At 39.6% G+C, this 13,835-nt stretch overlaps 2 protein-coding genes across 5 annotated transcripts in view; both read left to right on the top strand.

Moving 5' to 3' along the window:
* LOC117146862 (low-density lipoprotein receptor-related protein 2) overlaps positions 1-13,835 on the top strand; it is a 139,789-nt gene that overhangs the window by 51,852 nt on the left and 74,102 nt on the right. The window lies entirely within an intron of this gene.
* Positions 392-1,975, top strand: LOC117146873. Its single transcript, XM_033313463.1, is given in 2 exon segments — positions 392-869; positions 872-1,975. Coding segments are annotated over 2 exon segments (348 nt in total). The 5' UTR covers positions 392-784; the 3' UTR covers positions 1,135-1,975.

The raw sequence follows: 13,835 nt of genomic DNA, 5'->3' as shown, positions 1-13,835 counted from the left end.
TTATATGAAAAATAGTTTATATTATAATTTAATATAAAAGTAATTAACGAGTATAAAAATTCGTATTTGGACGAAATGGCAATTTACTCACTTTTCATAAAATCAAGTATACGCCCTGTGGGCTTTGGAATCCCAAAATTGAGCTGGTTACTCACCCTTTGCATTTAATTATCATTTTTTTTGCGCACATCTTGTACGATCCTCCACAATCAATTCAATTTCGCTTTTTGGAAAATACTTAGTATTTGACACTTTGGCTTATTGAAATAATTGAATTTGGAACGAGATCGAATGTTCGATCGTCCGCTTGGATCGCAGTTGCAGTCGACCTTATAAAGTGGGTTGTGGGTGGGGCTGGGGATGGGGAGGGGGGAATATCAGGCGGTGGATGCTGAGGCTGATTTAATTAGGCACTCGAATTGAGACTGTTGCTCATTTTCAGCACGTACCGAAGCCAACGGCCGATGTCCAATGGAAAATGCAACTGGCTCGCATTGAGCCCGGTTATGACCGACCCGCCGAGCACAGTGGTTCAAGGTCCATTTGCGGCGGTGTAAATGGCAAAAAACCGGTGTAAAATGAATGAATGCCTGCGTTTGCTCACATATTTGTACATTTTTCTTTTAAGAATCTATGCCGCACCCCTTTCAACTTATTAACGTGTAATTGAGATAAGAGCATTATCTAAGCTTCATAGCGACTGATTATTATTGGTTATATGTTTTACATATTTGAGCATATGTTCCACATAATGTCCTCTTTATTTAAGTCAATTTGACCCAGTATGCGGAAAGTCTCTGCAATTTTCTGCAACCTGGCGCTTTTGTCTGGAGTCCCATTGTCAATATGGCAGCTATTGGGTCTCCAGTCGGCGGTCTTCGGTCGCCGGTAGTCTCTGTTCGTCTCCTGGAGTCTCCGGTCCCTGGTCTCTGGTCTGTGGTCCCTGGTCATTCACATTATCGTTGCATGTGCCGAGAGGTAACCCCGCATGGGTGTGTTCGTTCATCTTTATTTCTTGTGCGTGCAAAAATTCAACAATTGCAGAAATTGAAACTTTTGCCTCTTGCCGTTGTTGCCACACACAGAAACATTGAAAGAAAACTTTCAGACATGAAAATCGTAAAAATAAAATGAAATAAAATAAAATGTGCACACGTTTGCCTGTTTCTGTTTTCAGTTTTCAGTTTTGCTGCTTTCTGTTTCTGTTTCTGTTTCTGTTTGAGTTGGAGTTTGTGCCCTGCAGACAGACGCTTAATATGCCAATGCACTTTTTCCGACGGGACGGAGTGCTTTTCCAGATCCGGATCCCATATGCCCCTTTCCCTATGCCCCATTCACTTCACCCCGTGTTCTGACTCACATTTGTGTTTATTTAATCTTTCACCGGCAAAATTGATATGCCCAAGTAATAAACAAACATCGCTGGGCAAAAGGAAAAAATATGAAAATAACACAAATTGAAATTTATGTTTCAATATTTGCTTAATGTCTCAAGAAGCGCTTTCTCTGTGGCAAGTGGCTGTTTGTGCTGCACAACTCAAATCGATTAAATTTTAAAGGGTGCTAAGTGCTCGCTGTTAGCAGATTCATTCAGCTGCTTTTGAACTATAAAGTTGAAGTTACTTTATACTTAATAAAATGGGTTTTGGTTTGTATTGAGGTGATATCCATAGCTTATTTAATTAGCTTTACATGTATTTGCTTGTTGTATAAAATAACTGGCTTATCTATCAATTGTCATTTCTTTAGCTCAATAATCAAATAATGCATTATCTCCATGCCTCGAATAATATTTAAATGCTTCTTGTTAAACTCTCTTTCTCATCATTAATATCGTGTTTATACTATGCTTTCACATATCAAGTATACGCCGTGTGGTGCATTATGTGGAATATACTGCCTTTCGCTGACTCATTGTGAGCTGCTCTTTCAGTGAATTTCTGTTGCCTTGCCACATTTTATTTGGTTTTACTTGGTTGCCCTTTTGTTTGCTTGTTTATTTATTCTTTATATATATATATATATATATATATATATATATTTGTTGCCCCACTCTGGCCATATTATTTTTTTTGTTTACTTTTTTATGTAATTTGCGCACAATTTGCAGTTCATTGTTTTTAAAAGCGAGAGAACGAGGGAAAGGAAGAGTAACCGAAGTGTGCCTCATCAGGACATGGGTTAACCCACTCTAGCAGCCATTTTTTGTGCCGAGAGAAGGGAGCACTTTAACCCATGTTGCCAACTACCCTACTTCTTTTCGCCCCTTTCTCCGCATTTTTCTTCCTTTCTCTAGGGGCTTTTCTGCCCAGAGTTTCATTCTTGGGCTCCTCATTTGTCTGTTGTCTATTGAGTCTGCCTTATATATTTTATGTTATATACAAATAAACGTATACATATTTTCTACATAAGTCCATGTAGAGTGTGTGCGTGGGAACAAGGACAAGTTGCGGCTTCTGCGGGGCAATTTCTCTGCTACTTTCTCAAATAATCATTTCAATGCAATTTTTATATAATTTTTCCCTCCACTCTCTCGCTTTGCTAATCCACTGTTGACATGCAATTTGATTCAATTATCATGATTTTGTTTGAGTGTGTGCAGTCTCCTCCCCTCAGTTTTCTTTTTTTTCTGTCGCAGTTTTTCCTCGGCTCTTTTTGTTGTTGTTGTTTTCTTCTCTCAAGAAGCGTGGGAAATTTAACAAGCTTTTGGCTGATTTTTCCCTATTTTTTCTCCTGTTGTGTGTGTAACTCATGCAATTATTCAATTTGTGGCCAGCCATTAGGGCAACAGAACAGAGGAAAAATAAACGTTAGCAAAATTTGTAATTTTCCCTGGGTGCCACTAATTAGTTTCGATTACCCAAGATTTATGTTGTTTTCCACCAATATAAAGGTCTTCTTTCCTAACTGGTTTTCACTGTACCAAATGGATTTACAACTAAGCGATGCGTGAATACGAAATTAAAATCAAATTTTAATGCCTTTTTGTCGTAATTTTTGAGCAATTAATCGTTTCACTCTTAATGATTATGCTCAATAGCTGTCTCTCTCATTATCTGTGCAGCCATCTCGCTTACGCACTCGCTTGTTTGTTGCATTAATTAATCATTGCTGACATCACGCATACGCAACGTCTGCTGCATATGCAACTTTTGGGCGGGGGATATTGCAAACACGAATGGCAAAAAAAAAAAAGAAAAGCCAAACCAAATTAAATTCAAAAGAAATGGAAATTGAACAATAAATATTAAAACTCTTTTGAAAGTATACAAAAAATCCAGTATTTTAATTCTATTAGATATTTAAAAAAAAAAAAAAAAAAAATAGATAATTTACTGATCTAAATTTTACTCTAAGTTTTTGTTTCTAATTAAGCCAGAATAATTTACTCTGTGCCTCAAACAGATTTCGCATAAGATTGAAAGCTCTGCCTATATTATCCCTCTCTTTCTTTCGTAATGTCCCCCTCTCATTCTGGCCAAAAATTGCTTTGGCGTCGCATAATCGCCGCAGTGTTGCAACAAGAATAACAGCGAAAATCCCATTTCCCCAGTAAAAGTAATTTCTATGCAAGGCCAACAATAGCAGCCGCAGCAAGTGCGAGCGAGATGGATGCGGCGAGGAAGTGAGATGGTGAGAGGTAGAGTGACAAAACGGCACTTTTGGGCGAGCATATTTATGATGTGTGCGAGTGAGTAAGAGAGCAGAGAAACCTTTGCATGTGTATCAAATAATTTAAAAGGCAAAAAAGAAGCAAACAACTAGGAATCTAATAGAAATCCGTACAAAAAAATGGTAAAAGAGAGCGCAGAGATGGAAAAGATCAAAAGGGGTCAAAGGACCCATTATGCTCGTGAAAAGAGGATTTTGTCTAATTGAAAATGAAATTATGCAGCTAAGCTTTATTAGGAACTAGTAACTATTTAAATATTTAATAGATATTTATATATTTACTAAGTGCCATAATACCTTAATGTATTTTTATGCGAGGAATCGATTTAGACTCAAAGAGCATAACTTTAATCTGCCAGGACACTTGAGATCGCTTGCTGTTTTCGACAAAATCCCGCTATCACATTTCTTTGCACCAGCGAAAGGAAAAAGAGAAAGGAAAATGTATTCGACCATCAAATGACGCTGCACATTGCAGATTCGCTTTTCGGCAAATAGCACACACACACACCAAATTTAGTATCGCATAAAAATTGCAGAGAAATACAGACGGAAAACATGACAGGACGAGCACGAAGGAACTGCAAAAGGAGCGGATAAAACGAGGACAACAAAGTGAACACTGAATGGACAACGCTCTTGACCACTTTCCAGCACATGGGTGGTGGGAGGTGGGAGGTGGTGGTGAGGGTGATCGGGAAGAACGACTGTGGGTCCCAAAGCAGCTTAACAACTCAAACATCCTTGGGAAACCCGAAAAACGCCCAGCACTGCCCACCACCACCCACAAACCCAATAACTTTGGGGCCAGTCAAAGTCGAGGCGTTTGTCGCCGAAACGAATTTGTGTGTCACTCAGCAAATAAGTCGCACACACAACACTCAAAGGGTGTGTGTGTGTAGGGTTGTAAGGTAGCCAAAAGAGGGGGCTGTTAAGGGGTTGACAAGTGGGTAGGTTATCAGGAGGTGTTGACATTGCCCAACTCAATGCGTTGTTGTCCAAACCAAGAGACCGCCACATTTTCCCTCAATGCGGTTCAATCGAAAATGGCTTGCACAACAAATGGAGTAGAAAAATAAAATGAAATTGAAAATAAGGGGTTAAATTTACCTGATTGTTATGCCTTTTCTCACCAAGTAATGGAATCCATAGAGTTCACTTTAATGCTGATCTCTACATCTTTAAAACTTATATGTGTTTGTATGAATAGCCCTATTTGGAAGTGTAGGAAGTGTTGCAATTTTTACTGTAATAAACTTAAGCTTTCAATAATAAAATATAAACATTGCTGCACTATTCACCTAAGCAAACAGGATAAGTCATCCGATAAAAGAGCTTAGCCAGCTCATAGCCCACTTTTTTTTGTTAAACTTAAGCATTTGCAATACCCCAGACAGTTGTGGCCAGAGCAAATGCCTTTTGGCCTCGTTTTTATTCCCAACATTTATACATTTGGCAAATCCCTAAACCGATGTCGAAAATTATTCGATTATTTGCACGAAAGGGGGAGGAAAAAAAAGAGCTCAATCGATTTGAATAGTCAATGTCTCGGCGGAATTTGCAAGCTGAATATTTGCATCTGATATTAAGCATTAATATAGATTTCTGTGTGAATGAACTTCATTTTGTGTGAGCTGTGCTGTGAATTCCACCGAGATGGTCGTCGTCCCATTTCTGTATGTTTTCTTCCTGTTATCCTTTCGTCTCGAGTATCAAGGATATGTCCGAAGTCAAAAACATTTAGTTGCAGAGTGCTGTAGACCGCAAATTAAATGGAAATAAAATGCATTCCCTCTCGGCGCTGGCAAGTAAATAAAAATGTGTATATATACATAAGTAGAGGTGCATTTATTTATACTCGTATAGAGTGACAGGCGGGCGAAAAGATCCACTCCATCTCTCCGTTCCTTTTCGGCCGATATATGTATGTATGTGTGCATGCATACAGTCGTGCATAGATATATGTGACACACATAGACGAGTGGAGAAGTTTCGAGCAATTCTTTTTAAGCGTTTTTCCTTGTTTGTGTATATTTACCTTTGGGATTTATGAGATTAGTTGCAGACGCACACACAGATGCACACGCACGGTGACTGCAAATGAAAAGCAGTTTGCAATTGCTTTGAATGCAAGCAGAAAAATATTTAATACAGCTCACAGCACTCACACAGGCACACAGACACACAGACGAGGCGGAAAGGACACGAAGACATTGTACAAAGGACACGCGCACACACACACGTAGGCACACAGACACACACTGACAGCCAGACGCATCGGCACACAGACAACTTCATTTCAAGTGCAGTGAAGCGCGCCTTTTTAGTCGCAGACAAATGTCCATGTGGGTACAGTGAGCACAAGCAGTTGGCGAACCGAATATTTTTTTAGAAAAAGAAAATAGAGTTGGTTTTAAAGAAAACAAACAAGCCGAATGGTTTTATATTATGTTAGCTTGCAATTTCACTTGTTTATGGTTGCCTAAACTTGGGCTCTACTGTCAATTGTAGGCAGACCCCTCTGTGACCACATTCTGTGCACATTTTCCTGGCTATGACAGAGCAACAGTGAAACATAAACGCTCAGGAGTAAATTCTATGACAATTTGTGCAGTCCGTTCTCCATTTCACTTATTGTTCTCCTTCGATTTTTCATTGCCCAATTTCTCTGGTTCTCAGTTCCCTGCTCCCTACTCCCTGCTCCCCTTTCCCTGTTCCCACCGGTGCTGTGAGCCCGAAAATCGAAGATTACACTTGGATTCCCATTGTTTCTGGTGCTCTGTGTGAGAAAACTAATTAGGTTTATGCAAAAGGAGGGACGGACAAAATCGATTTAATTCCCTACAGTCTAAAAATCGTACGCAAATTGCACATTATTGCTTAGAAATGGTCGGAATTACTAGCAAGCGAATTCCATTAACAATCACCATTTGCTCGCAAACACATAAACCGTAATTACTTTGATATTCATGCATTAATTAAACCAAATATTCATACATATGTTATCCTTTTCATTGCAGGTAAAAAATCTTTACATAACGAATCTAACTATTTCCAATCAAGAACACAAATACTACACATGGGTGTGTGTGTGTGAGTTTATTTGCTTTGATAGGTAAGTTAAAACCATTTGCATATTTTGCCACTTTGAGCAAGTCATTCGATATGGATATCGAACGAATCGAACGAAAATCCTGTTCGACAGTGTAATCGAACACAATTTAGTGCACCCATACCCCTCTCCTTCTATTACTAACGATTCTCCCTTTCGCACTTCTGCGCGGAAAATTTTAATTAAGCCAAAAAAAAGGGAAAGGCAATCCTTGCTCACTTTCACAAAAATTTGCGAGATTGGGAAGAAATTTTGCCAACTGATACTTTATAGGAAAAAAAACTTTATATAGCAAAATCAATTTTTTTTCTTACATCGAAAAGCAGTAACTTTATCTGTTCGATTTCCAAAGTGCTTTGGTTTTTTTCTGATTCCTAAGCACTTTTTTTCTGCAAGTGCACAATCGAGTGCGAAATTTGCTTAGCACCAACAGTGACGACGGCGACTGGAAGTCAAAGAGGAGTCAACAAAAGCGGTTGACTTACTTTGACATTAGCACTAGGCGTTTGAGAAGGACTCGAAGCAGGCGAAAGAGAGGGCACGATGGCGTGCGACAGAGTGCGCACTAGTGATTTCGATGGCACGTCAAAGTCAATGGCAGAAGGAAAAGGACTGAATTCATTTCGCTTCAAGGATGACGGACGTTTAGCTGTCCAAGGCGAAACATATAAATAAACTGCAAATTGAATTGACCGAAAATTGAGTAAGCCGAGAAATATGGGAACTCGGTTCTTGTAAGAAACTAAAAATCGATCTTTTACGAATTTGAAAAGGGTTTGAGCAATTCATCGTGGTTGGTAACAAAATGTAATGTTTTATTGTTCACTACATTAGGTTACACTTTTAACACGTACAAATGGTTTCAGTGTAAAACTTACTGACCACTTTGATGGCGTTTAAAGTGACTCCCAAATTAAATGTTATTTGATTCTCCTTTGTTTACCGGAAAGTCGATCCTTTGGCTAGAAAAAATCGTTTTTCTTCTTGGGCTGGATTTTTGTTTGGCCTTTGTCTCTCTGCCAATTTGCCGTAATTGCTCGAATTCATTGCATATTTTTATTTACTTGTGCAAATGTGATTCGCCCTTAAACTTTTACCGACCGAAACGATTTCCCAAGTATTTTCCTTCCCGAGGACTTCTTCCGACTTTCGTCCTGCCTTTTTTGTCTGCTCCTGTCAGCTGCTTTGTCTTTGCCATTTGCCATTTGCCATCTACACATTTCGACTGAAATCAAAGTGCAATTTATACAGACCGGCCACGCCCCCTCTGCCATCGAAGGAGCTTTGGCAGTAGAAGATTATGGCCGGCCTGTTCGTCATCCGGTGGGCCCGGATTCATTTGTTGCATTAACACAATTGCCAATTAATAATGACCAGGACTAAGAGGATATGAAAGGGGATTTGCGAGCCGGGCAGAAAATCGTTGCCTACTTGGGGGCGCCTCGCCTCGCCGTGTGACAGGCCCGAAATCCATTTCGGTTATTATTACATTGCCTTTTGCACCTGCCAGCCAACAGCTGCTATTGTTGTTCTTGTCCGCTCTGACAAGTAAATTAAAATTCAAAACAATTTTGTCTATGGCAAATTCCATTTTATGACCATCAAAATTTATGCAATAAATATAAACCAAAATTTGTTGCCAACAATGACTGAGATGCCCGAACGCAAACAGAAAGAGAGAGTCTGAGGAGTGTGACAGAGTTAACAGCCAAAGTGAATGGCCAACGTGCACTGAGGAAAGAAAAAACAAAAATAATAATAGATTAGTGGTGCGTGCTAAAAAATAGAACATTATTCAAAGATAATATGAAATGTATGGTAATATGATGGCTAGATTTTAATTAATTATGTTAATATTTAATATGAGCTTAAAGCTGTGCCATTATAATTTTTATCCTAAATCCCTTTCATTATTTGTATAGCCATCCAGTTGAATAATCAATAAGGTGTAAACTTGTAAATTGACTTCACAATTATTAAAAAAAAAAAAAAAAACATGATTAAAATAATCATTTATCATTTTTTGTTAAATAATTCCAGCTTATAAATATGGTATTATATTATTAAGCAGCGTTTCAGTTGCAGCGAGTATTAAATTATATATATATATATATATTATACCATCCACTGTGCAAAGGGTGTAAGTGTAAATAATGCGATTTAAAAAAGAAAAGACTTGCAAAAAAGAGAGGGCATGTTTTACGAGCAATTGATAACATTTTTTTCTGTGCAAACTGCACACACACATTGGGTAAAGTAGCAAGCAAAGCAGCAACAACATATGCATAACCTGTGCTCCGTCTCTTTCTACCGATCCGCCCTCCATCCCCTTCGCACCCCTTCGCCACCTCTCTTTCTGCTGCATTGAGAGGCGTGTGCAAGCAGATAACGTTGGCATTACGTCAGGATAACGTTGAAATTACATTTTTCACACAAGGACTGTCAGCTGTTCTGGCTTTTTCGTCGAGTGGGCCGATTTGGGAAGTGGGCGGTAGGCGGTGGGCGGTGGCGGGCAAAACGAAAAGGGGGCGGAAGTTGGGTGCAGTGCGGCATTGTACAGCTGACGACTGACCGTTCCACATGCAAATTTACTTGCAGTTGCAGCAAAAACACATAACTGTTAAAGTTAAGCCACGTCCAACTGGTTTCTCTCCTCGTAATAAGAGCGAGAGGGAAAGAAGCGCAGGCAATGTGACCAGACTGGCAAAAGTGATGTGCCCAAGGCCTCATAAGAGGCAAACGTTTACATTTGCTACCACGGATTTCATCTTTTCAATTTACTAATTAATTTAATATTAAATAACCTAATAAACTTACGTGACAGTTTGGAGCGCGCATTTGGTTTTTTATTTCTTTTTATAGTATTTTAATATTTTGTTGATTTTTTAATGAAATTTCCGTTATTGTTATTCTTGGGCATTATTGTGTGCAATCACTCTATGTTAAATATTTAAATTCATCACATATTAATTCATGGCTTTTCGGTCATACTGCCAACCAGACCGCAAGAAAGGATGGAAGTGTCTGCTTGGGCCGCCGCAACGAACATGTCCAGAAGTACAGCACAATATGCTGAGCACACGCTGCAACACACACACATATACACTTACATATCCTTTTTGGTCCTGCGACGCCCTTGGCTTTGGCTCTCGCCTCGTTTAGGGCTTTTTTGCTTTACGAGGGGATCGGGAGCGGAATTGAAATGGAGTTTAAAAGCTGGTGTTCTGGACTGCGTCGACCTGTGGCTCTCTGTGTGGCACATAAAGTGCATATTATTTCTATAATAATTTCACCTTTTTTTGCCTGGCTTGTGTGCCCGGCTTCAGGAGCAGAGATGCTTTCAAGGATTTGCAGTCAGGACTCGTTTGGGCTCACCGTTGCCTTCTTCCATTTCTCTTTTTTCACCTATGCCAACTTTTGTTTTGGCGCTGCTCTTCTCCGAGTCTTTTGCATGCCAAACCATAAATGTGCGAATTAAAATATAAAATGCAATTTACTTTCCATGTGGCTGTGCACCTGTGCGGCTTTTCTCTACGCCCCCGCCTTTTACCGGGCTCACGGGGCGTATGTGGAATGCGCCTGAGGCTTTGGCTAGACTTTGGCGAATAGTTTTGTGAAAACATTCTTCGGAAGTTTGTTGCACATTTCCCAAAAGTTTGCCCGAGTGGGCAGTAAAATTTGAATTTCCTCTAAATGATCAAAAGTATTAAATATGATGGTGTATATTATTTATATAATTTCTAAACTTTGAATGCACTTCCAAGCAATTTTCAAGTCCCTGGATATTATCCATTTATTATTATTATTATTGTGTTTCTTTCATATCTGTTTAATGTTTTCTTCTTGAGTGCTTGTCAACTTTTCTCTGCCTACTTTTTGGGCAACCTTCTGCCATCCACTTTCTGGCTTTAATTCAATTGATGGAATTATATTAATGAATTGATTGATGGCCATTTGAATGCTGAAAAAGGTCAAGAGGACGCCTGACTTCCTTCACTTTTCTGACGCTTTCCTTCGGACGAAATCCCAAGAAATAATGAAAATCATTCAACAGCTATTTCAACTTCATAAACTTGAAGACGCCACAAAAGACTCATCTGTCGGGAAGGAAATCTCTTCAGTCACTTGCAATTAATTCGATTAAAAGCCTACGCAAAAAAAGGACGTTGATTCGCATATTTGCCTAGGATTCAGTTCAATGAGGTCGATTTGAGTGAGGGATTTCGCTGAGCCATCGCAAAATATTCGCCATACATCAGCAGAAATGTGGACGCACTTGGCTCAACCTTTTCGCTCATTTGCGACGCGACTGCGGTCAAAGTTCACTGAAGCAAACGCTCTTAACAACAACAACAACAGCGCGGTCAACAGCTGCCGCGTCAGCAGCGAAAGAGACAGCCTGAGGCGCTGCGAAAGAGACGGGGATAGTGGCTAGAGCGGGAGACACAAACCGATTATCTACCACAAATATGGCCGCTTCCGTAAAAATTGGCATGAAAAGGATTTCCGCTTGTCTGAGCAGACGGGCATTTTCTTTTTTCTTCTCTAGTTCGTCTTTTCTATACCTGAACGTTAGTGCACTGAAAGAATATTATTAAGTGTCACAATAAAAACGAAACTAATATCATACATATATCAGCATATCAAGTAATCAATTTAATCGAAGACTTTACTAATCGTATAAGTAAACATTACTTTCTTACATACCATCTTTTCAACTTACTCAAAAAACTATCACACAGCATTTCGTTAGAATTCGTTGAGTGGTTTTGCATTTTGATTTAGCTATTTTCCTTTCAATTCAAATCCGAACCAATCGCAGTCCCAGCACAAACCAATTTGCTATGAAAATTTCTCCGCTCTTCGATTTCTGTTTATTAGCAAAACCGTCTGCTGCGCCCTTTCTTTCCCAATTTTCCTACTCTTTTATTTGTGACCATCTATTCTTACTTCCTCCGTGGGCATTTTCTTTTTTTCCAATATTTTTATGGAGGCGGATTGAAAACTTCTGCATTTGCTTTTCTCATTTGTTTTTCCATTGTTTGGGCCGCTTTAAAATTGACTTTGCCAACATATCGAATGGATGTATATATATATTTTTCTACTCTGATTCCTTCGATGCCTCGGTTTCCCCACCTATTTGTCTATTATCGATAACTTTAAATGGTTTTGTGGGAATTTCTTTGGCTAAATAGAAAATTGCTGCGGACGTACAATTCTCGCAAATGAAACTTTTGCTCGACTGGCCAGTGGAAAGAGATAGCCTGCGGGCTGTGCGGCTATCGGAGGGAGAGGGACGATGGACATATGTGGCAGGACTCGAACTCAACTTCAATTTCAACGTCATTTTGTATCAATTACCTTTTAACAAGTTTCTATGGGCAGAAGCCCGTTCCTTTCAAATTTGAAGGGGTTTTCCCTGCACGCACATTTCAAATATTTTAGTGCATTTTTACTGGATTTCAGCTTTCGTTTCTATGTTTTTTTTCTTTTTTTTTTCGTTTTATTTTTCTCGTTTTTGGCTGAAACGGAAACGGCAGCAGCAGCAAAACTTTTATCACGTATTGACGGTTGAGTGCCCCAAACGCTTTGACCCCCCCAATGACCTATGCCCCCAACTCCTGTTGGTTGGCACAGTGAGTGCTGACTTAGCTGGACTCATTCGGATTTTAATATTGGGATTTTAGCTGCTTTAAGTCTATTTACTTGTGCCACTTTATGATGGTCACATCACAAGCTCAAAAGAAGTGAAGTATATACTATATTCTTAAGAAATGTTAACATTAGTCAGTAACGACTGTGGCTTAAGGTCCAATCTGCGCTTAATGTATCTTTTCGAACTTAGATTCTGTCCTTGGAGTGTACAGTAGAGATTAAAAATGGATTATAGTATGGATTATTAATAGTAGTTATACAAATGCTGAGTAATTTTTAGTTTTCTACATTTTTTATAGTTGCTTTCACTCTGAGAGTTGCTCCTTAGCTCTACTTAACGGTTCGCCCTTATTTGCTCCCATTTTATTCACTTCAACGAGTGCTCACTGTGCATAGGTGAACGGCAGTTTTCAAGTGCATAAACGGTTAGATTGCTGTGAAAAGTTTTGGGTGCCCTTGTGACCCCCCTTTTCCTGCACTTCCTTTTTCCGAAGGGGGGCGGCATGGGGCGTCGGAAAAAGTTTTTCTTTTTGTTGGAAACGTTTTCAGCTTGAGCGGCAATGCGGCCGGCGTCAACGGCTCCTTAGCCTAAGCTGCCCCGCCCACCGACCTCCAGCCCCTTTTTTTCCACTAGTCACCTTTAGCTCTAAGCCCTGCTTCTCCGAAAAACTAACGCCCCATTTTTCCAACCCACTTTTGTGCTCGGTGAAAAGAAGTTTGCGAAGGCAAGCGTCCATTAAGTGTTGCCATCCCTGTCGCACATTCTGTTGCCCTCTCTTTCTGCAGTTAGTTTGGCCAAGGAAAGCGTTTAAATGAAATGAATTTCCAAGTTGTTGTTTGTCTGCTTTCCCAGCTTAGCAGCGCAGAAAAGTATGCTATGGAAATTAGGAATACCCTTAAAAACGGATTTTATCTCTCCTCAGCGCATATATTATGCATATTCCCGATTGGCTTTACTGGAAAAATGGATAACTTCAAATAAGCTATTTATATTTCATTGAGGCAATAATATTTAGTCTGCAAATAAACGTATTTTAAATACTTAAATGTCAGGAAAACTTGTGATATTTGTTGTAGTCTCCTCAGATCTTAAAAATAGTTGCCAAGGACATCCAGGATCCAGGGTATCTCTGAAAAAGGGACTCTTTTGGCGGAGAATGGTCACTTGTTTCTGTTCGTCTTTGTTTGCCGACTTTGTTTATGTATTTTAACTATGCTGCCTGGCAATTATTTCAATTAGTTCATTATGTTGCCTGATTGACTTGCACTTGCCTCCAGTACACACAACTATGTGTGGCAACGGCAACAGGGAGCAACTTGGACATGAAGGAGGCGGCCACTGGGCGGAGTCCTCGGGCTACTGGGAAAAACTTTCTCCATTGCCTGCTCTTCAGTC

The sequence above is a fragment of the Drosophila mauritiana genome, chromosome X (genome assembly GCF_004382145.1).
Source record: "Drosophila mauritiana strain mau12 chromosome X, ASM438214v1, whole genome shotgun sequence".
Classification (NCBI taxonomy): domain Eukaryota; kingdom Metazoa; phylum Arthropoda; class Insecta; order Diptera; family Drosophilidae; genus Drosophila; species Drosophila mauritiana.
This window is presented reverse-complemented; position numbering and strand designations above follow the sequence as displayed.